The sequence below is a fragment of the Neomonachus schauinslandi genome, chromosome 4 (assembly GCF_002201575.2).
Source record: "Neomonachus schauinslandi chromosome 4, ASM220157v2, whole genome shotgun sequence".
Lineage (NCBI taxonomy): Eukaryota > Metazoa > Chordata > Mammalia > Carnivora > Phocidae > Neomonachus > Neomonachus schauinslandi.
Genome location: NC_058406.1, coordinates 123149318 through 123172410, shown reverse-complemented (window position 1 = coordinate 123172410; position 23093 = coordinate 123149318). Strand labels below are relative to the sequence as shown.

At 32.8% G+C, this 23093-nt stretch overlaps 1 protein-coding gene across 2 annotated transcripts in view; it reads left to right on the top strand.

The window, feature by feature from the left end:
* MYBL1 (MYB proto-oncogene like 1) overlaps nt 1–22133 on the top strand; it is a 37282-nt gene extending 15149 nt beyond the window's left edge. Inside the window, exons 6-16 of one of the 2 annotated variants that reach the window (XM_021688184.1) lie at nt 3714–3888; nt 6066–6137; nt 6870–6974; nt 10166–10399; nt 11488–11856; nt 13961–14103; nt 14655–14769; nt 18632–18748; nt 18842–18946; nt 19388–19570; nt 20881–22133. In XM_021688184.1, coding sequence (XP_021543859.1) covers nt 3714–3888; nt 6066–6137; nt 6870–6974; nt 10166–10399; nt 11488–11856; nt 13961–14103; nt 14655–14769; nt 18632–18748; nt 18842–18946; nt 19388–19570; nt 20881–21009 — 1747 coding nt within the window. In that variant the 3' untranslated portion in view covers nt 21010–22133. The remainder of the gene's footprint in view (nt 1–3713; nt 3889–6065; nt 6138–6869; nt 6975–10165; nt 10400–11487; nt 11857–13960; nt 14104–14654; nt 14770–18631; nt 18749–18841; nt 18947–19387; nt 19571–20880) is intronic. The other variant, XM_021688185.1, reaches the window with a different exon arrangement.
* The last annotated feature ends 960 nt before the right edge of the window (nt 22134–23093 follow it).

Below are 23093 nucleotides of genomic sequence, written 5' to 3'. Positions count from 1 at the left end.
ATTTCTTTCATATTGGATTCTATGTATAAGACCAGAGAATAGCAAATATATGGGCTGAAATAAACTATGGAAGTTCATGAGAGAAAATGCAATTCTTAATTATGGTATTATTCAAATCATGGAAGTAGTGTATATATATCCATGTGGCTAAAATCCAGAATTTCCCTCAGGGAAAGCGATACTCCCCTGTATACTATAGGTATACTCTAAGTGTACTATAGGTATGTATTGCCCTGGTTCAAATGTTTCCTGATTGTCTGTAGTACAGTAGACCAGCAACCTTGGGAAAATCCATACCTCACTCAGAGGTCTGCATGTTTTTTTATTGCTGTAGTCTCTGTATGGTACTTCAGAGTTTATAAAATGCTTTTACCTATATACTTAATTTTCATATACTAATGAAATACTAAAAGCAAATAATGCTGTCTTTTTTTATAGGTAAGGAAATTAAAGCATCGTGTTTTTTACTGAATCAGGTTTAGGAACTTCTGATGTTTTCAGTCTTTTATATATCTTTTTACTGTCCATTTAAGCTAGCCTTAATATAAAGTGCCTTAACGCTTTATGTATGTAGTCGATGCTCAGTAAATGTTTGTATATTTTATGAAGGGTGGAATTTATACTACAAGTAATTGTGGGTTGAAGGTTCCCATTTTTATAAAAGGAACTTTAGGTAAAAAGGGAGCCAGTGAACTCTTTCCAACATAGGTATTCTAATTAGTGAAAAAATATTGGGATTCTCTAATTTTTGGTTTGTTTTTCTTGACCATGTTAGTTCCTGGCTTTTAGCCTTTGCCCTCTCTATGCCTTTATCTGGAATGCTCTTTTTTTCTTTTCTTGTACGGCAGGTTCATTCTTGTCATTCATTCTTAGCTTCACTGTCACCTCACAGAGGCCTTCCTGGACCACCTATCAAATTACCCTAGTTACTCACTTTTCTTATCCTACTTTAATGATCTGCATTGCACTGATGTTTTTCTTTGCTTTTTTCCAACTGAAGTGTTTTTGACATGTAATATTATATTATTTTCAGGTATACAACATGGTGATTTAACATTTATATACATTTTTAAGTGCTCACCAAGCTAAACCTAGCTACCATCTGTCACCATACAAAATTGTTACATATTATTAACTATATTCCCTATGCTGTACATTTTATCCCCATGTCTTATTTATTTTATAGCTGGAAGTTTGTACTTTTAATCTCCTTCCCCTATTTTGCCCAGCCCTCAACCTCCCTCCCCTTTGGCAACCACAAAATTGTTCTTAGTATCCATGAGTCTATTTCTGTTCTGTTTGTTTTGTTTTTTAGATTCCACAGATAAGTGAAATTCTATGGTATATATCTTTATCTGACTTTTTTCACTTAGCAAAATACCATCTAGGTCCATCCATGTTGTTGTAAATGAAAAGATTTCATTCTTTTTTATGGCTGAGTAATATTCATGGCATGCATATACCACATCTTATTTTTCTATTCATCTATCAGTGGCCACTTGGGTTGGTTCCATATTTTGGCTGTAAATAATGCTGCAATGAACATGGGTGTGCATATATCTTTGTATTAGTGTTTTTGTTTTTTTCAGATAAATTTCCAGAAATGGAATTACTGGATCATATGGTAGTTTTACTTTTAATTTTTTGAGGAACCTTCATACTGTTTTCCGTGGTGGCTGTACCTTTTTGCATTCCCACCAAGAGTTCATGAGGGTTCTTTTTTCTCCACATCCTTGCCAACACTTTTTTTTGGTATTTTTTGATAGTAGCCATTCTAACCTGCATGAGGTGATAGGTCATTGTGGTTTTGATTTGCCTTTCCCTGATGATTAGTGATGATTAGTGAGCATCTTTTTAAGTGTATAAGCCATTTATATGCCTTCTTTGGAGAAATGTCTGTTCATGTTCTCTCCTCATTTTTTGATTTTTTTTTTATATTAAGTTGTATGAGTTCTTTATATATTTTGGATGTTAACCCCTATTGTTTATGTCGTTTGCAAATATCTCCTCCTATTCAGTAGGTTTTGTTTTGTGGATGGTTTTCTTCACTGTGTAAAAGCTTTTTAGTTTGATGTAGTGCTTTTTGTTTTTGTTGCCCTTGTCTGACAGGTTCAAGAAAGTACTACTTAGACCAATGTCCAAGAGCTAACTGCCTGTTTTCTTTGAGTAGTTTTGTGGTCTCTGGTCTTATATTTAAGTCTTTAATCTATCTTGAGTTTATTTTTGTATATTGTATAAGAAAGTGGTCCAGTTTTATCCTTTCATGTAGTTGTCCTGTTTTCCCAGCACCATTTATTGATAAGACTGTCTTCTCCCCATTGTATGTTCTTACCTCATTTGTTAAAGATTAACTGACTGTATAAGCGTGGGTTTATTTCTGGACTCTATTCTCTTCCTTTGACCTATGTTTCTTTTGTATCATTACCATACTGTTTTGATTACTATCACTTTGTAGTATAGTTTGAAATCTGGGAGTGTGATACTTCAGCTTTGTTCTTCTCTCTCAAGATTGCTTTGGTTATTCGGGGCCTTTTGTGGTTCTGTACAAATTTTAGGATTATTTGTTCTAGCTCTATGAAAAATGCTATTGGTATTTTGGTAGGGATTGCATTGAATCTGTAGATCGCTTTTTGTAGTATGTACATTTTAATAATTCTTCCAGTCTATAAGCATAGTATGTATTTCCATTTATTTGTGCTGTCTTAAGTTTCTTTAATCAGTGTCTTACAGTTTTCAGAATACAGGTCTTTCACCTCCCTGATAAATTTATTCCTAGGTATTATATTCTATTTGATGAGATTGTGAATGGTATTGTTTTCTTAATTTCTTTTTGATAGCTTGTTATTAGTGTATTAGAAACACAGCAGATTTCTGTATACTGATTTTGTATCCTGCAACTTTACTGAATTCACTTATTAGTTCTAATGTTTTTTTGGTGGATTCTTTAGGTTTTTTTTATATATAGTCATGTCATCAGCAAATAGTGACAGTTTTACTTCTTTTCAAATTTGGATGCCTTTTCTTTCTTTTTCTTGTCTGATTGCTGTGGCTAGGACTTCCCAAACTATGTTGAATGAAAGTTGCAGGAATGGGCATCCTTGTCTTGTTCCTGATCTTAGAGGAAGAGCTTTCAGCTTTTCACCATTGAGTATGATGTTAGCTGTGGGTTTGTCCTGTATGGCCTTTATTATATTGAGATATGTTTCCTCTGTACCCACTTTGTTGAGAGTTTTTATCATAAATGGATGTTGAATTTTATCAAATACTTTTTCTCCATCTATTGAGATGATATGATTTTTATCCTTTATTTTGTTAATATGGTATTGATTTATTTTGCAGATATTGAACCATCTTTGTATCCTTAGAATAAGTCCCAGTTGATCATGGTATATGATTTTTTATGTATTGTTGAATTTAGCTTGAAGAAAAACTAATGTTTTTCTTCCTTTTTTTTGTTTTTCTATTCTTCACTCCTTCCATGCTTCCACACTTTCAATGAGAATGTAAGCCTCATGAGAGAGGGACTTTCTCATCACTGCTCTATCTCCACTGTTTAGAACTATGCCTGACTGACAGTTTATCTTTGAATTGAGAAAGTATCTAGTTTCATTATTTGTGAAAATTTGTTTTAAGCACTTTGTACACTTTATACAGTGTTAAAATTTGTGGAATCCTTTTTTTTTCCTTTTAAATTATACACTTTCATTTCTTAGGACTGATAATTCTATCAAAAATCACTGGAATTCTACCATGCGAAGAAAAGTGGAACAGGAGGGCTACTTACAAGATGGAATAAAATCAGAACGATCTTCATCTAAACTTCAACACAAACCTTGTGCGACTATGGACCATTTGCAAACCCAGAATCAGTTTTACATACCTGTTCAGGCACATATTTTTAATACCTTTATTATTTAAAAGATTTCTTTAGTTGTTATATGGGAGAATGATTGATTTCTTAATACGACAGATATAACATATATTAAGGGGAATAGACATTTAAATTTCCAAACTGAAAAAAAATTGCTATAACAAGCTGTTAGACCATTAGTGGAGGTTTATCTCTACTTATTTTGATTGATAAATATTTTGGAAACAAACTCATTAAAATGTTTCCTTTTATATGTAATTTTTATATTATCTAGTTAAGAAACAGTATGTACATTTCCTAATGCTACCATTCTTTGAAACTTCATTTATGATTCAAAGCTTATGGTCATCTGTGCTTTATCATCCATTGTAGTTTCCTTTTAAGAAATATTTTGTAGTATTGCTTATCTCTAAGAGGTAAGTGTGTATAAAATGGTTTTAAGGAAAAAATAGTCAAAATCCATTCATCATTTTGGGAGGTGTGGTAGATAATTAATTGGTTCTTTGATGGCACTCAACTTTGCTTTTCTCCCTACTAACCAGTCAACTAAGTGATGTCAGTCTTTGTTTAATCAGGTTCATTAGAGATTCCCCAAGCTCATGATAGGGCAAGCTCTATTTTCCTTACAGTGCATTTTCTTCTCTGCAAGAAATTAGTTTAGGAGTTTTCATAAGGTTTGTTTTATATTTTTCTGTCTGCCTGTCTGTCATACCATTTTTCATGTTCAGCAATTCTTGGTTCTTATCACATAAAATGTAAAGATTAAGTCAGGACTTAAAAATAGTGTCTACCAAAAGATAAAATTTGTCTGGGTGTTAAAAATCTGTGGTTAGTATGCACAGATTCAATTTGAATTTACCTCATTAAATGGACATTATTTTTTGGACATAATTTTAAAAGAACCGTTTTAAAAAATAATGACATCTTAATTTACAAATAGAAAAACATGTGAAGACGGTATAGTTATCTGCTGATACTCAATACCTTAAGGTTTTTATTGTCTGTTTCTTTACATTTTTCTTTAGAGTCCTAGATTTCAGCACCATAAACTGAAACATTCTGCTTCTGTCTTAGAAAGGTTATCATTTAAATTTATTTTTTTAACTCATAGAAACATAGTTTTAAACATTATTTGGGGTCAAGGGAGTATTTAACGGTTTCAATCGAAATATATTGGAAAATAAGGATATTTCTTGTACTTTAAGAATTATTTATTATACTTTTAATAATTCTTAAAAGATTTATGCATTCATAATTCAACTCATTTGAACTACTAAAAAAATCATTCTAATTTTGACTTGAAAGAAAAAATGGATTGGTTTGAAATACTGTCACAGATTTAAATGAAAAGTTTGAGAAAGAAATTTCTAATTCATTGAAAGTTTAGTGATAACATACAAATCAAGTATTGTGAAAGTTAAGTTCTATGTTAGTAGTTATGTATGGTGATTCTGCATCAGATAGTGATTTAGGTAGGCCATTATGGAAGATAAACAATTTCTTATTTATATTTATTAGGTTTTTTGGTTTTTAAAAAATATCTTTTCATGTTTCTTTCCACCATTGCACACTAAATTTGCATGCAACTTCAAAATTCTTACTACAGATGCTTTAGAAAAGAAAGAAAATAATTCTTAGTCTGTTGTCAGAGTATTAAAAAGCACATGAGTGATTCTGATTGTTTTTCTAAGGCAATAGAATAATAGAAGAAGCCTCTGTTTTCATATCTTTTTACAAAGAGATTGGCGTGGGGTGGTGGTAGGAATAGGAGGAATGAATATTGAAAAACTTGCTTTAATCTCTGTCTTTGTGAGTGCTTCCTATGGACCAAGCCCTTCCTCTGAAAGATAAGAACACAATTACTTTGTCTTCTTCCAGAGATAGAGCAATCCTTCTAATAGCAGATTAAAAAAATAATTTGGTGGATATTGTAGATAATAGACTGGCTGATAAATATATGCCAAGTAATTCTCGTATTTCATCCAGGAGAAGATTGGTCTTTCCTATGAGTTACTTTTCATTAGTAGATTCTAAGAACAAAGATGTAGTTATTAGAAACTACTATATAAATGAATTTTCAAAGTTAAAGAGATACTTTATGAGTTTTTAATGCTGATATTTTGTCAAGAGTTTTTATGCTTTGCCTCAGATATCGTGCTATATGTATGATACTAATATTTTAACTACTTTTTAGATCCCAGGCTATCAGTATGTGTCACCTGAAGGCAGTTGTGTAGAACATGTTCAGACTCCTGCGTTTATGCAGGTAACTTTTATTTATAGCAAAAAAAGGAAATACTTTCAAACATATATTTGAAAGTCTAATAGTCCTGTTTCCTCATTCATAAAACTAGGGCAAAAACAATACTATCTGTTCTATTTACTTTGAGTATTATAACACTAAAGGAGAAAGTTTATAAATGGGTTTGAGAAATATAAACTATACAAATGTAAGGTGGTTGACAACACCAGTAGAGTCGTCCTTTCATTTTTCCAACTTAAAGCATTTGGGTTTTAAATGGACATATTTTTCTTAAATTGGATAGAATGTGCATACATATGATTTAATAAAACACACTCCAGACATAAATTTCTAAATTAATATAGATGATACAATATAAGTTTTTTAATGCATTTGTTTATTTTTTTAGTTTTTTAATGCATTTGAATTTCCTAATTCTGGGGCTGTCTGGCTGGCTCTGTCAGTAGAGCCTGTGGCTCGATCTTGGGGACATGAGTTTGAGCCCCACACTGGGGGTAGAGATTACTTAAAAAAAGAAAATAATAAATTTCCCAGATCTTTTCTGTTAAATTGAAAATATTTAGATACCAGAGAGATTGTGATATTGAGCATTTGGGATTTAGTTGTATTAAGCTTTATTGGAGAAAATAGATTTTATGTTGCATAGAAGATAAAAATTAGAACACTAATAATATAATAATAATAAAAACAGTTGTTTAAGTAGCATGTCTTTCTCTTTTATTTAACTTATTTTAGCCACCCTTCATTGATGAAGATCCTGATAAGGAAAAAAAAATAAAGGAACTTGAGTTGCTTCTTATGTCAGCTGAGAATGAAGTTAGAAGAAAGCGAGTTTCATCGGTAAGAAATAAGCTTAAGTGTTTAGATTTTGTTAGAATCCTTATGTGCTTTTATTGTTTTCATTAGCATTGACTTTCATATACTAATGCATGGAAAGCATATTCAGTATGACTTCAGATTTTAATGTGGACTAAAAATAGTTTTTCTATTTTGCATTGTTGAGGTTGCCTGATTTTGATATACAACTCTTTGAACATATTTTACAATGTTCTGTGTTAAGATGCTTCTTGAGTTGTAAATGTCAAGCAGACTTAAGGTATGATCTTCAATATATATATATATATATATTTGTGAAAATGATGTGTTCTTTAGATTAGGCTTTGCTTTTATTATGATTTTTGGCTCTGCTTTTATTTTAGACATTCCTTGTAATGATGGCTTTAATAGAAAAAAAGTTTGAAAAATAAAGAATTTAATAGATGTATAGAGATTTATGTGCTTCAAAATTGCCTTTATTCTGTCCTTGAGCATTTTTTCCTATTTATTATGAATACAAATTTGGTAAATTAGAAAAAAATAATAACTTAAAAAATATAGGGAAAGGGAACATTTAAGTTTTATGTTCTTAAAAAATTTTTATGTGAATATTGATTACCACATGTGAAAACTATTGTCTGGGATTTGGTTGACGGGAACAATTAGTATTAAATTAGGATAAATGGTATTCATTCTAGCTAAGTTAGACAGGCTATGTTAGATGGATTAAAGGAAAAAAAGTTTATACTTAAATGACAATTTTAAGTTTAATATCCTGAGATTTGTTTTGCATTTAGGAAAGGGTTATTCTTGGTTTGCAGCTTAATGAGGGGACTGTCCATTCAGGGTGACTGAGAACTAATACAAAATTACTAAATAGAATAAACTGAGTTCTTGAAATAGTGTTACAAGGCAACTGGTGATCTCTTTAAACCATTTAAAACAGTGTTAATAAAAACAACATTTGTTAACCGTAACAGACAAGATGCATGCCATAGGAGGCATAGTTTTTGTTTTGAAATTGCAAAAACCATGGGCAAATAGGAAGACCTGAAGTGTACTTATTTTAAAATTAATTTTGGTTTTATTGAGAAATAAATAGTTATGATTAGAGAGTCCACATTTCTAGATAATTATATCATGTTCAAACCATTTTTTATTTTTTTGATAGTTTCTCTCATTTTTAATTTAACAGAAAGATATAACTAGCTAAAAGAAATGGCATTTTGCATTAAAATGAAGGAAGCTATTAATTTTTTTAGAACTTATTTATCTAAAATCCATTCTCGTAAAGATCTGGTTGGAGATTCTGGATTCTAGAGGGAAGTTGCTACACCCAGTGGAGTAGAGTCCATACACATATAAAGTATTTATTCTTAAAAATTATTTGATAATAAATATTGTCATTTTACTGAGTATCTATTATGTTCGACCATTATAGGTGTGTTTTATGTATTCTTAGTAATCCTTATGTTAACTCTGTGAAGTAGGTGGTTTGTTGTTAAAAATTAAATTCAGGTGAGTCTGAATGCAACCCTTTGGTTTTTCCACTGGGCCTAATCACCTTTTTTAATCTTTTTCCCACCTCCAAATTTAATTGAAATGCATACGGCTTGGAACCTATCTCTAGAAAGTGATTGTAAACTCGGAAGTTGGCTATGCTAATAAACTAAGAGTGCCTTAATTTCTTTTATTTTGGAGGAAACTTAAAACAGGTGGAACTTATTTTTATAACAATGTTGGAAATTTTTTTCCACCTTACTTGAAAGTTAACATTTTGCTATTGTTGTCTAGCAAACATTTTGCTATTGTTTTCTAGTTATTGACTATCTAGCACATTCTAGTAATTTTTATTTTTAAAAATAATAGGTGCCATTTATTGAGTACTTCCTGTGGACGGGACAGTGTGCTTTCTAAAATATGGTAGCTACTAGCCCCATTTAATTTTAAATGAAATTTAAAAATTCAGTTCCTCAGTTGTACTAGTCACATTTTGGTTGCTCATATGGCTAGTGGCTCTCATAGTGAGCAGTTTCAGATGTAAGAACATTTTTATCACCTCCGAGAGTTCTGGACAGAGATATATGCTTTACATATTTTTTTCCCAAGCTTTATTGAGATAGGACATACAGCACTGTATGTTTAAGGTGTACAGCATAATGAATTGACTTACATATATTGTGAAATGATAACCACAATAAGTTTAGTTAACATCTGTCATCTAATATAGGTACAAAACAGAAAAAGAAAAGAAAAAGGGAAAAACTACTTTTTTCATATAATGAGAACTCTTAGGATCCACTCTTAACAACTTTCAAATTACATATTGTTTCTTAACCATGACTCTTCAAGGTCTCCTTTCTTGTTTTTTTATTATGAGATACTAGGAAGCTAAGCTCAAAAGATAAGTAAATTGCCCACTGTACCTCTTCAGAGAGAGAAAAATGACACAGTTCCTGACTTCAAAGGATTTACTCTGCAATGAGGACACAGACAAGAAACAGGAAGTAGTGTGATAAAATAAGTCACAAAGTTTTATAGGGCACATAAGAGAGGTGTCTAAGGTTTAGGTAGTCAGAGAAGTGTTCCTAGAAGAAATCCTATTTGAGCTCAATCTTGGAAGGCAATGATTATATTCCAGCAAAGTAGATGAACCAGGACATTATTGTAAGTGAAACAGGTAAAAGTGGATGATCAGATGGAGTACTTTCCAATATTTGAAGTGTATCTTAAAATGAAGAATAAAAGTTTTCCCTGGTTTGTGTTGGAGAGCATTCTAGATAACGGGAGCAGTAGTATGTGCAAAGGCATTCTGGGGTCAAAGACTAACTCGTGTGGGAATTGCAATGACTATAGTTGGGTATTCGGTATTCCCTGGAAGGAGGACGAGTGAAAGTGTTGCGAGATGAAGGGTAAAAGGTAGAGAGAGACCACATTCTGGGAGCTTGAACTTTATGTTGTATACATGTGCTAGTTTTATCTCACCATGACTTTATAAATTAAAAAGAAAATTTAGTTAGAAAAAAGAAATAGAGACAAGAGGTTTAATGAAAAAAATGTTTACATCCATTTTGAGGAAAGACAGTATATTTGCTACTATATTTTTTAGCTGAAATGTTGTGAAGTATGTTATCCTAGGAAAAAACTCTTACTTAAAATCCAAATTTATGCCTAGGTTGAGAATGACAAATAATACATTTCTTTTGTACTTTTAGCAACCTGGAAGCTTTTCTAGCTGGTCTGGTAGTTTCCTCATGGATGATAGCATGTCTAATACTCTAAATAGCCTCGAGGAGCACACTAGTGAGTTTTACAGTATGGATGAAAATCAAACTCTGTCTGCTCAGCAGAATTCACCCACAAAGTTCCTGGCCGTAGAGGCAAATGCTGTGCTGTCCTCTCTACAGACCATCCCAGAATTTGCAGAGACTCTAGAACTTATTGAATCTGTAAGTTTGAAATTGTGAGATTATCAAAAGCTCAATTTTAGTTACATGGTTTCATGGTCGGAAACTTAGTTTAAGGGACACTGACCAGTTTTATTTTAAACATTCCTTTGTATGTCATGCTTAATTTTATTCTGATTTTTTGCAGTGGCTTTTGGGAAAAACAAAAAACTTAAATCTATATCTATCTCTGTATGTACTTTGTCTAAAATTTTTAAAAAATAAAATTTAACTATTTTTTATTATACAAGTTGTATAAGTATATTAGAGAGAGTTGGAAACTAGATGAAACTGTAAAAAAGAAAAATCCTCCAGAAGCCCAGAGTTAATAATCTGAAGTATTTTCTTTCAGGGTGTGTTCTATACATTAAGACATACATGCATGCATATATTTTTAAACCAAAAGATACTCTTATGTATTTTGTTTGTGGATTTTTTTTCTACATTATATCATGAGCATGTCTTTGTTTTCTTAACTATTTTTTAAACTTCAACTTTAATGACTCATACTATTCTATCATATGAATGTAAAAAAATTTATTTACTCAGTGTACTATTATTGAACATTTAGGTGGTATCCAGTTTTTCAGTATTACAAATTACAGAATATGTTATGTAAACCTTTGTGTAAAATCATGATTATTTCCTTAGGTTAGACTGAATTTCTGGATCAAAGTGTATGACCATTTTGAAGATGTTCCATACACATTACCAAATTATATTGAATTTGATAGTATTTTTCTGATGTGGATTAGAGTGTGAAGTTTTATGAAGAATTGTATTCTTTGATAATAACTTAAAATAATTTATTCTTTTTACTTACTTTGACAGTAAGCTTCAGCTACTGAATTAAATGAAATATTATTTCAGAATGTTCCAAATTGGAGTTGTAGTCAAACCATAATCTCTTCCTCTCAAATGGCCTTTCTTTAAAAAAAAAAAAAAAAAAAAAAAGAACAAGAAAAGCCTATTTCTCCTAATAAAAATGAGTAGTTAACTTTGTGAAAGTCATCTTTCTATGTTTGATATCACATTTAACTAGTTTAAAGCATTAGCTTTAGTTAATTAGTTAAGGATTTATTTTATTGCAGGATCCTGTAGCATGGAGTGATGTTACCAGTTTCGATCTTTCTGATGCTGCTGCTTCTCCTGTCAAGTCCACCCCAGTCAAACTAATGAGAATTCAACACAATGAAGGAGCCATGGAATGTCAATTTAATGTCAGTCTTGTACTTGAAGGGAAAAAAACCAGTTGTAATGGTGCAGACAGTGAGGCTGTTCCTGTAACATCCCCAAATGTGGCCAAGTTTAGCACTCCACCAACCATCCTCAGAAAGAAGAGAAGAATGCGAGTGGGTCAGTCCCCCAGCAGCGAACATAGCGATGGCTGTTTCAATGATGGTGGTAATACAGCACTAAAACATACGCCGGTGAAAACACTACCATTTTCTCCTTCACAGGTAGAGGGTTGTTTTTGGTTGTTTCCAAATGTTGGTGAGCTCGATTAATATCCTTAATATCCTTACTAGCAGTTTGTTGCTTTGATAACACATAAAAATGGATAAGGTATTTAAACGTGTACATGAGAGTGCTAAGCTCTGGTAGATCAGAAGCTATCTCATAAAGTATAGTAGTTGCATTATGGTATCTTAACATTTTTAGAGCCAAAAAGGATGTTTTAGATAAGGAGTTCTACATCTTTATAGAACTCATCAGGAAATAGGCCCAGGAAGGTAAAATGGTTTGCCCACAGTTATCTAATGGCAGAGTTGAGACTGAGATCCAGTTTCCTGATTAACTGTTCAACAGATATCGGTTATACATCCATAGACAACTGCTCACTGTAAGAATTTCATGTGTCTGAAGGTTTTCTAAGGTTGTCAGGAACAGATACTCACTTTCTCTTGGAGTTATGTTCCTGGGTAGCAGATATTTACAAGAGATACAGGGCAAACTGTATCTCTTATTTTATAATACTATCTTTCTTAATGAATACTGCGTTCCAGGCTATATGCTAAACACTTTTCTTATAGCATCTCAGTTAATCCTCTTCCAAAAGACCTTAGGAGCTAGGTGGAACAAAGTCAGAAGTTAAGCAATTTGTCCACGGTCAGCTAGTAAGAGAATGGAGCTGATGTTTACTGAAAGTGTCTTGGTAGAGGTTAAAAAGTTTTATGGAAAAAGAAGAAAATTTAATGGTCAAATAAACTTGGAAGATGCTGGGATATTATTGAAGGTGTACTTTGATGCTGGGAAGTTAGGAGAATCTGACTGTACGTAAGCACTCTGTTCTCTGAAAATCAGTCCCCCTGTGCCTCAGGGGATACCATTTACACAGAATACAGTTTGAATAGTTGCATTTTCCAATAGCACCCCAGCTCTCAGAGTTACAAAGCATCCTGAGGAAGGTGAAACTGGGTTGGGCACACTAGCAATTTTCTATTTTTGGAGTTTTGAACACTAGCAATTTTTGTTGAAATATAAATCCTAAGGTGGAAAGTGGCTGAAAAGGTTGAGGCATGGTAATAAAGACCTTGTATCCCATAGTAAAGAGCTTGAATTTTATCCTGCAATTGATGGGCACCACTGCAGGGTTTTGAGAAGGTTTGACTACTAATCTTAGGGTTAAGTGTATTGCAGATATTAGGAGTTGGAAGTGATAGAGCTAGAATTCATTCCAGTTATAAGTAGCCTTAAAGTAATTTCCACTTCTTCCTACCACTGCTTCTATTCTGTTGGCTACAAAAATCAATCAGTATTTCATGATTATATGTAAGTTAAGATTCAATGAGTAAATTGTGTCATTTTCTTGATACCAGTTCTGGCTGCTCCAAGGTTCTGAGCTGTATTCTAGGTAGGCAAATTTTTTAGACAGCTGTATTATCAGCAAAGCATTATTATTATTTTCAGAATTCAAAGAAATCTCATAGAAAAGGATACCTAAGATTGCATATTCATAAAATAATAATACTTTTTTCCAGTTACCCTGTTGCATGAAACTGTTAAACTTAACATAGCAGCTATTTATGGCTTCTATAGATTTCTATTTGATAATACAGTTATAAAATTGTTTTACTGTGTTTTGTAACTTTCGAATATTTGTTAAACAACTATTTCTTGAATGTCTATTATATGCTAAACACTTAAAAGAGCTGGGGAGGCAATGATGAACAACATTAACATTCCTGCCCTCATGGAGCTTAATTTTCATGGAGTGGAATGTAAATGAAATATTATTGCTAATTCTTTTCTAAAAAGAATGGAGAGATATCTTATACTTGAAAATATCTTTGGGGTGCCTGGGTGGCTCAGTCGTTAGGTGTCTGCCTTTGGCTCAGGTCATGGTCCCAGGGTCCTGGGATCGAGCTCCGCATCGGGCTCCCTGCTCCGCTGGAAGCCTGCTTCTCCCTCTCCCACTCCCCCTGCTTGTGTTCCCTCTCTCGCTGTGTCTCTCTCTGTCAAATAAATAAAATCTTTTAAAAATATATATATATATATCTTTGAAAATCCTATCAGTTTAATATTTTAATGTTCTAGAAATTGTCTTTAAATGCTCTTTTTTAGTTTTTCAACACATGCCCTGGAAATGAACAAATTAATATAGAAAATCCTTCATTTACGTCAACCCCTATTTGTGGGCAGAAAGTTCTCATTACAACCCCTCTTCACAAGGAAACAACCCCCAAAGATCAAAAGGAAAATGTAGGGTAAGTAGATATTAAATAATTGTGTTAGAGAAAATGGAAAGCACAATTTTAAGAATAGATTAATAGGGTGCCTGGCTGGCTCAGTCAATGGAGCATGAGACTCATGATCTCGCAGTCATCACTAGAAGCCCCACGCTGGGCATAGAGCTTACTTAAAAAAATAATAATAAAAATGACCTTTTTAAAAAAAATAGCTTTTCGTCCATTTATTCTAATCCCTATTTATATAGGACTTAGAATTGAAAACAACAGATCATAACCTCATGTTTCATTCCTACTGACTGAAAACAACTAAAAATAATGGAAAACTTTGATATGAAGCAAAATAACATTTTTAGTACTTCTTTCTGCATTTGTCTTTTTCTATTTTAAGATGATTGATTGGAGTAAGAATTAGTTTAGGCAGGCATACTTTAAAATAGTCCTGGAATGTTTAAATAAAACGTGTATGCAAGAAAAATTTAGTGTATGCTTTTATCATGGGTTTGCCTTCCTTAACTCTTATAGAATCAAATTTTGACTATAATACAAATATCTAAATGATTGGCTAGGTTTAGAACACCTACTATTAGAAGATCTATATTGGGTACCACACCAAGAACTCCTACGCCTTTTAAGAATGCGCTTGCTGCTCAGGAGAAAAAATATGGACCTCTTAAAATTGTGGTATGTATACATTTTTTATTTTTAAGAAATATCCTAATTTTAATAAAAGTTTTTTGATTTTTATCTTTGATTTTTTACATTTTAAAAAGATGTTCACTCAAATTGTTAAAATTTTATTTCTTGATTTATAAATTTGAATTTGTTGTGTGAATCCTTTTACTCGACTTGTAAATAAACCTTTGCTTGGCTTGTTCTGAATTCATACTTCTTTTATATCATGTCATGTAGAGAAAGCAAATCAAGTGTTAGTTGAATCCTTCTCTTAATATTAAAACCCACCTTTTAGTAGTTTCTGTGGTGGATACCTGCAATAGAATAAAGTAATTTTCTTTCTTTTTTTTTTTAAAGATTTTATTTATTTATTTGATAGAGAGATAGCAAGAGCAGGAACACAAGCAGGGGGAGTAGGAGAGGGAGAAGCGGGCTTCCTGCCGAGCAGGGAGCCCAATGTGGGCCTCGATCCCAGGACCCCGGGATCCTGACCTGAGCCGAAGGCAGACGCTTAACGACTGAGCCACCCAGGCGCCCCAGAATAAAGTAATTTTCATATTTTGATATACATAAGCACTTTCCTTATAATACTTATGACTGATTGATCAGGATACCTCTTTAAGGTTCAGTTTACTCTTCTCTTCAATGGAGATCATAAAACACATCCCAGAGGGTTATTTCTGGAAATAAAAAAGATAGTAGAAATAAAGGGATTGGTGCTCAGTTGCAAGTAGTATGTACTTAGTTGCTGCTATGATTAATCATTGTAGCAATAGTACATAAATGGAGGTGGGAAATGTTTCTGTGCTTTCAGATATATAGTCAACTTTGAAATATGTTAGATGAACTATGGGCATTCTAATTGTAGGCAGATACAGATCTCTGCCAAGTTAGGTTCATTAGAAATAAAATATTTTTAAAATATGGTTACTTGTAGGGGAGTTTAGTTATGTTCTTCTATTTTTAGTCATATTTTGACTAGATTCATTAATTCTAGTTTACTTGATGTAATCAGTTTCCTGCCAAAAGGAATGTTACACCCTCAAATCTTCTGCTCTTTTCCGAGGGTATATAGTAGGATTGATGAAATTTTTTTGTCCCCTAGCTCCTTAGACCGCTGTGAACAATTATATTCTTTTTAGCTGTCTGGACTTTTATTTGTGCATATACACATAACAAAAGTGAGATCACACTTTATGTACTATCTTATAACCTTTTAAAAAAAATTTAAGTTAGGGCACCTGGGTGGCTCAGTTGGTTGAGCGACTGACTGCCTTTGGCTCAGGTCATGATCCTGGAGTCCCGGGATCGAGTCCCGCATCAGGCTACCTGCTCAGCAGGGAGTCTGCTTCTCCCTCTCCCGCTCCCCCCTCTTGTGCTCTTTCTCTCTCTCACTCTCTCTCTCAAATAAATAAAATCTTTAAAAAAAAAAAATTTAAGTTAATGTGTATATATCTATCCCATAATTTTTAATAGTTGTGTAATATTCCATTCTGTGGAATTACCTAATTTATTAGACTAATCTGTTTCAGTGTTTTGCTATTCATTTTAAAATGCGTCATTAATTTGACAAGTTTTGATTGAGTGCCTAATAGGTACCAGGCACTGGGCTAGGCTTTGGGGATATAATGTTGAACCTGTCAGGTATGGTGTCTGCCTTCGTAGGAGTGTGTAGCCTAATTGGGAGTTAGACAAATAAACAATGATTTGAAGGCATTTAAGAGTTCTGCAGTGCCTCAGGGTCATTTGTTCAGCATATAAATTGAATAAAAATTGTTACTTTAATAATAGTGCATGAGAAATTAGGTTTTAAGTGACCTAAAGTCCCTGTCAGTATGTTCTCATTTGGGAATAATTTATCCATTGCCAAAACAGATCATTTTCATCAGCAATTTAAGATAAAAAGAAAATAATGATTTAGTAATTACAGTTTCTAAAATATCTATATACTCATACATTTGTTTGCAGCAAGCTGACTTTTCATTCCCCCTGTTCCTTCCCTAGTTGTTATTTACTGAGTACCTACAATATTCTAACCATTTAGGTTTCTAATGTATTTTACTATGAGTCACATGCACTTCTTAGAGATGGTTCCAGAATTTTAATCTGGTATACCTTAAGTACCTGTTGCTTTCTTAATAAACATTGATTCTTCTCATGTTTGCTGAAAATCACTCAAAAGACTAAAAACTCTGGAAGTCCTTTAAATATAAATCTAAATTTTGGTAGTATCAAACTGAGAAGGATTAAATACAGTAGTTCTTTTCTTTGTCACATTAGGACAATTAAGAGAGTAATTCTTGGTAGTGAATGAATTCATCTATGTCTTAGGCACTTCCCTAGGACATTTGTATTCTTATGAGGGAAAAACAAATCATAGGTTTTTTTTTTAGTATATGTGCTGCCGAAGCGAGCACCATAGGTTTTTTTTTAGAGTACCTAATCAATGTTCTTTGTGAAATATAATTCTTAAAACAAAAGCTCTTGGAGCATTACACAGAAATACTGACATAATTCCTGCATGTCTCAGGCTGTAGATGCGAGCACTTTAAAAACGCTATTTCCATTCTTAAAGTTTTTCTAAGTGCTGTGAAATCTCATTTATATATGAATGTTTTTCTCCCTAGCTTTGTTGACTGGGAATATAAGCTGCTGGTCATTCTGTGCTGTCAGTTTGTTCTTTATATAGTGGCACTTTGATTACTTTTTTTTTCTTAAAACAGATCTTGGTTATGGTAGGTGTTGTTTGATATAATTAAAAACATTTTTCCCAGGGGCGCCTGGGTGGCTCAGTTGGTTGGGCGTCCAACTCTTGATTTTGGCTCAAGTCATGATATCAGGATCACGAGATTGAACTCCAAGTGGGGCTCTGCACTGCGCGTGGAGCCTACGTATGGTTCTCTCTCTCCCTCTCCCTATGCTCCCAGTCCCCCGTGTGTGCTCTCTTTCTTTCTAAAACAAACCGACCATTTTTTCTGACTTACATGGTAGGCTTAGCTATTTGATAGGAAGCTAGGTAAATAATATTTTGAGACTATCTCACTATTCAGCCCACACTCAAGTTTCTTTCCAGTACATAGCTGCACACACGCACACAAACACACACACACATATCACTTCTTGAACACTGTCTCAGCTCTAAGCTTGAGGCTAGGTGTACAGAGATATACACAAAGATGAAAAAGATGTGCTCACTGCTCTTAAGTAGCTCACACATTTAGTGGTAAGAGAAACGTGTAAATTAGTGATTACATACTATATAATAAGTACAATAAAAGTAGATTAAGGAGAACTAGTGTAGTCCCAATTTGTTCTGTATTTATTTTTCCTATTTTTATATAAAAATATTTGGGAGGGGCGCCTGGGTGGCTCAGTCGTTAAGTGTCTGCCTTCGGCTCAGATCATGATCCCAGGGTCCTGGGATCGAGCCCCACATCAGGCTCCCTGCTTGGCGGGAAGCCTGCTTCTCCCTCTACCACTCCCCACTGCTTGTGTTCCCTCTCTCACTGTGTCTCTCTCTGTCAAATTAATAACATCTTTTAAAATATATATATATATTTGGGAAATAATCTCTTACCTGTTTAATTCTGAGGCTCCTGATTGACGTGGGAGCTATAGTAGGTTCCCCAGAAGGAGGAAGGCTAGAGTGAAGCCTGGAGTGAACAAAGTGCCACACTTCATTCAGTGCTTGCAATGTGCAGTATTATTTTTGCCATAAAAGTATTAGTTAATTCATTCAACTTAGGTATCTACAGGGCCTGGGAGAAAATTATGCCAATAATGAAAAAGTATAAAAGATGGGTTTCTGTATATGGGGAAAAAGGAAATTGCTATAAAAGACTCTTTAATAACCCTTTTAAAAACAATTTAGTCACAGCCACTTGCCTTCTTGGAAGAAGATATTCGGGAAGTTTTAAAAGAAGAAACTGGAACAGATATATTCCTCAAAGAGGAAGATGAACCTGCTTACAAAAGCTGCAAACAGGAGGTAATCTTTTAGTATTATTTTTAATAAAAGTCTTTATTTTAAAAATAAAAGTGACTTTACCATAATGTTTCTGTTGTAAATTATTCATTCTAGCATACAGCTTCCGTAAAGAAAGTCAGAAAATCACTAGTCTTAGATAATTGGGAAAAAGAAGAACCAGGTACTCAACTATTGACTGAAGACATTTCAGACATGCAGGTTGGTAAAGAATTTTTTTGTTGTTGTTAAGATGGTTGCTTTAAGTCCTGCTGGTTCTTGTTTCTTACTCATTGTGTGGTTAGTTCATTAGAGATTCATAGAGAGTTTCCTTTAGTATTTATTTTGCTTACTTCAGAAAGAAACTATTAACTGTAGAGAATATTTACTTCCTTGCTTTTTATATTTGTTTTGTTTTGAGAGGAGTTCGCTCTCTTATGTATGATGTCAAAAAATGGTAGTTCTCAAAACTTTAAATTTCAATGTTTATCTTAGGTTAATTTCTGAAATATTTAATTTTACTACATTACTAGAAATTTCCTTGGAGCCAAAAGCTTTCTTGGAGGGAAATGAACAGGGCTTCCACCACCACTTACTCAGTAGTCCCTCCATTTGTCTCCATTTTTGAATTAGTTATTTTCCTCTTTCTTTTTTCTCTCTTAGTCAGAAAATATATTTACAACATCTTTATTAATGATACCATTATTGGAAATACATGACAATAGGTGCAACTTGACTCCTGAAAAACAAGATATTATAAATTCAACCAACAAAACATATACACTTAATAAAAAGAAACCAAACCCTAACACTTCTAAAGTTGTCACATTGGAAAAGAACCTTCAGGTATGAATTTATAAGTTTCTTTTAGTGATTTTTGTTGTTGTTTATTCAGTTATCACTTTGGACTTACTGATCACAAATTATACCTTTTCTTTTTAGATTCAAAACTGACTATAACAGTAACTAAACATTCATCATTATTTTGTCACTCAAACTAGATTTGGTTTTTGAGAGACTCATTCATCAGGGCACATATAAATTAAACAATTGAAGTTGTAGCCAGAGTCTCTTCTGGTGATTTCTTAAGCACAATTTCATTTTTAAACTGAAGATATCTAAGTCTCCTTCTCTTCTGTAACAAATATGTGTAGCCCTAATTGCTATCTTGAAAGGGTAAGTGGTTGGAAGCAGTTTCAGCTTGATTTTGTTGGTATGATTGTTTCCAGTGAACTTTTTGGCTCAGAAGTTGTAAAACAAAATTCTTTTTTCTGTTGCTGTGCAGCCATTATGTCGCAGTAAATGAAGCCTGGAAAATTTTTTACTACATTATCTTAAGAATTCAACCCAACTAGTTTGAGAGTTCATTGAGGAAGAAGTTCTCTTCTTTATACCACAGTGACTGCAGCACTAGCATTCCTGACATTTAAGCAGTCCTTGAAAACATCTTTAGCAATCAGATGTGGCCACCTCATCTCTGTCTTTAGCTGCTGCCCGTCAAAGAGCCATGTAGCACATTCTCTTAGTCCATTTTAAATGGTTTGATTTCCCAGTGTTCAACACAGAACTTTTCAGGAAAATATATTACATAGCAGGTCATACCTGTAATGTAGTAATCTTTATAATAAAGGAAGAAAACCAATGAAGCAAACACAAACTTGACCTTGTATTATGGATATATTTCCTAATTTGCAAAACATAAAGCATTCTCGGCTCATTTTTTGACATTACATCCTCTCTTTAAATCTTTTGCAAAATTTTGAAGCAATAAAGACTGACATTTCTTTCTGTGTTAAGACTGATTTGAATTGGGGGGGGTTGTGGGTAGAAAACTTTTCAACTGCCTTCACAGGTCTATGAACAATGTAGATAGTTAAAAAAGATGGACTTTTTAAAAATAAAAATTATTTAATTAAAATAAGAAATAAAGAAAAAGATGGACTTAAAAAAATTGACCATGAATATTTCAGTATGTATTTTTAAAACATTGTTTAATAAAAAGAATCACAGTGCCATTATCAAAACATGTTTACAGTGATTATCATTAAATATCCAGTTGGTTGAAATAATTGACTTTTAAAAGCATAATCAGTTGTAAAGTGGAGTGGATAGTTATTTTAGTAATCTTCACATCACTATTAATGTTTCCTTCATAGTCAAATTGTGAATGGGAAACAGTGGTTTATGGGAAGACGGAAGACCAACTTATCATGACTGAACAAGCAAGAAGATATTTGAGCACTTACACAGCTACCAGCAGCACTTCAAGAGCTCTCATACTGTAATTGTTATTAAAATGGATGAAATGCCCCACTCTTACTGTATTCTATACTAAATTAGGTTGCAATGAAATTTTTGTCAATTAATTGTTTTTAAAGTTTTAATACAGCCCTAAAACGGTTTGCATCTTTTTTCATATTGGACGGGCAGGAAGCCCAGCCACTTAAGTAAGGGGTCGGTAATTTCATAGTTAATTTTTTTAAGAGATGAGATTTTAAAAAATTGTTTTTAAAAGAACAAGATGGGAAAGCCATATTAGAATGTTATGGATATCCTAAAAGTAAGTGTTCACGTATTTTCTCCAGAAGATGTATGTTGCTACTCTCTTGATGCTGCAGTTTTGTTACAGATAGGTTTAGGAGTATGTATGGTTTCTGTAATTAGTCTATGTATGGGAAGCACACATGGTTTTATGAAGTACTTTAGCCTACTTGGGCTACCATTTACAAAGAAATACAGTGGGAAGAAATTGAAAAGAAGGAGAGAAAGTTGCACTACTAATTTTTGGTATTTTTCAAAAACAATAAAATTAACTACAGTGTTAAATGTATTTATTTGAGCATAGTACTAAAAACAAGAAGCATTGAAAAAGGTTTTTTTCCTTATTAGTAAAGAGTCAGTATTTTCTTCATAAATCTCAGAAGAGCTGAGAGTTTTGTTGAATGTATTGTACAGTATGTAGGAGCAAGAAGACTTTGTAAATTGGAAAGAAGTCTTTTTATAATTTATTTTCATTTTTAAAGCTTAAATGTAGATATTTATACCTATACAGGGTGTCTAGAAGCCAGTGTTGTTTCCTGTTATTTACAGCTAACATAAAGAACAATTTTGATGTTTAAGTATGAAATATGAAACAGTAGTAAGTTATGGCTGCAAAGAATACAGTAGCTATACTGTATGTCACATCTACCTAAATATTGCACTATGCCCTTTAAATCATGTTGGTTATAAAGTAGTTCTAAAAATGTACTAAATAATAATTTAATATTTTCTTTTTAAATTATATGGGGGGTCATATAAATTAATCTGGTGATTTGTATATGTGTTTGAAATTTTTGCATTTTGTTTAAACAAATAATATGGTACTTTGGTCCCTAAAAACAGTCTGCACTTAGAAGTTTATTATATTTACTCAGTGTTTCAGAAGTAGAGAACATTATCTTTTATTTATAAAAATATTTTGTCCTTTTATAAATGTTTGTGTTTCTCTACAGGTTACAACAGTTGCTTCAGTTGCCTGTTTTAGGTGTTTGCACTTATTTCTTTTTGAAAGAATGTCTTTATTTGCTTTTGTGTAGAGATTTTATGTACTTTCTTTTGAGACATATAATGGTGTGCTGTCAACTTAAACACTGACAGGCAAATAGAATTGTACACTGTAGTTGTAATTATTTATAATTGACACACTCTCTCCCTCTCCACTCCTGAAGTATGCTGCTATAGAAAATAGCAGAATCGGCTTGCTGCTATGAGAGACGGAAAGAGCCACCACCACTTGCACTGTGTGAAAAGGTAAAAAGCAAATGATGGCAAGTTCTCAAGTTAACTTAATGGAATCAACCATTACCAGGCAAATTCTTGCAAATGCCAAAATACTATGCCTTAAAACAAAGACAGCTTAAGATTTTCTGATGTTTTTATGTTAGTAGAAATGGTAATACTAAGTATTTTAACGCCTAGCTCTTGAACAGTAGACCTAAGAGGGTTTTAAGCTATTTAAATCCACTTGCTCATTTTTGCATATTATATGTAGTGAGAAGTGAAGAAAATGTATGGTACCAAGATTATGCCTCGTTGATAACAAATAGATGACCAATTTGAATCTTCTTAGCATGTTTGTTAAGTCTGTTGATTGCTTCCTAATTAGTGAACTTCTCACAGAAATACCACTTTGTAAAACCAATGATTGTAGCAAAATCATACTGGATCATTTCAATTTCAGTTACTTTGAACTAATAGCACATAATGGTTTTTGTTTGTTTGTTTGTTTGTTTTAATGTAGCCCATAGCCCTTAGCTGGTTTGGATGTACATAGTTTCCAGTCACCAAAGTATATCTTGGAAGAGCTATATTTTTTTAAAGCATAATT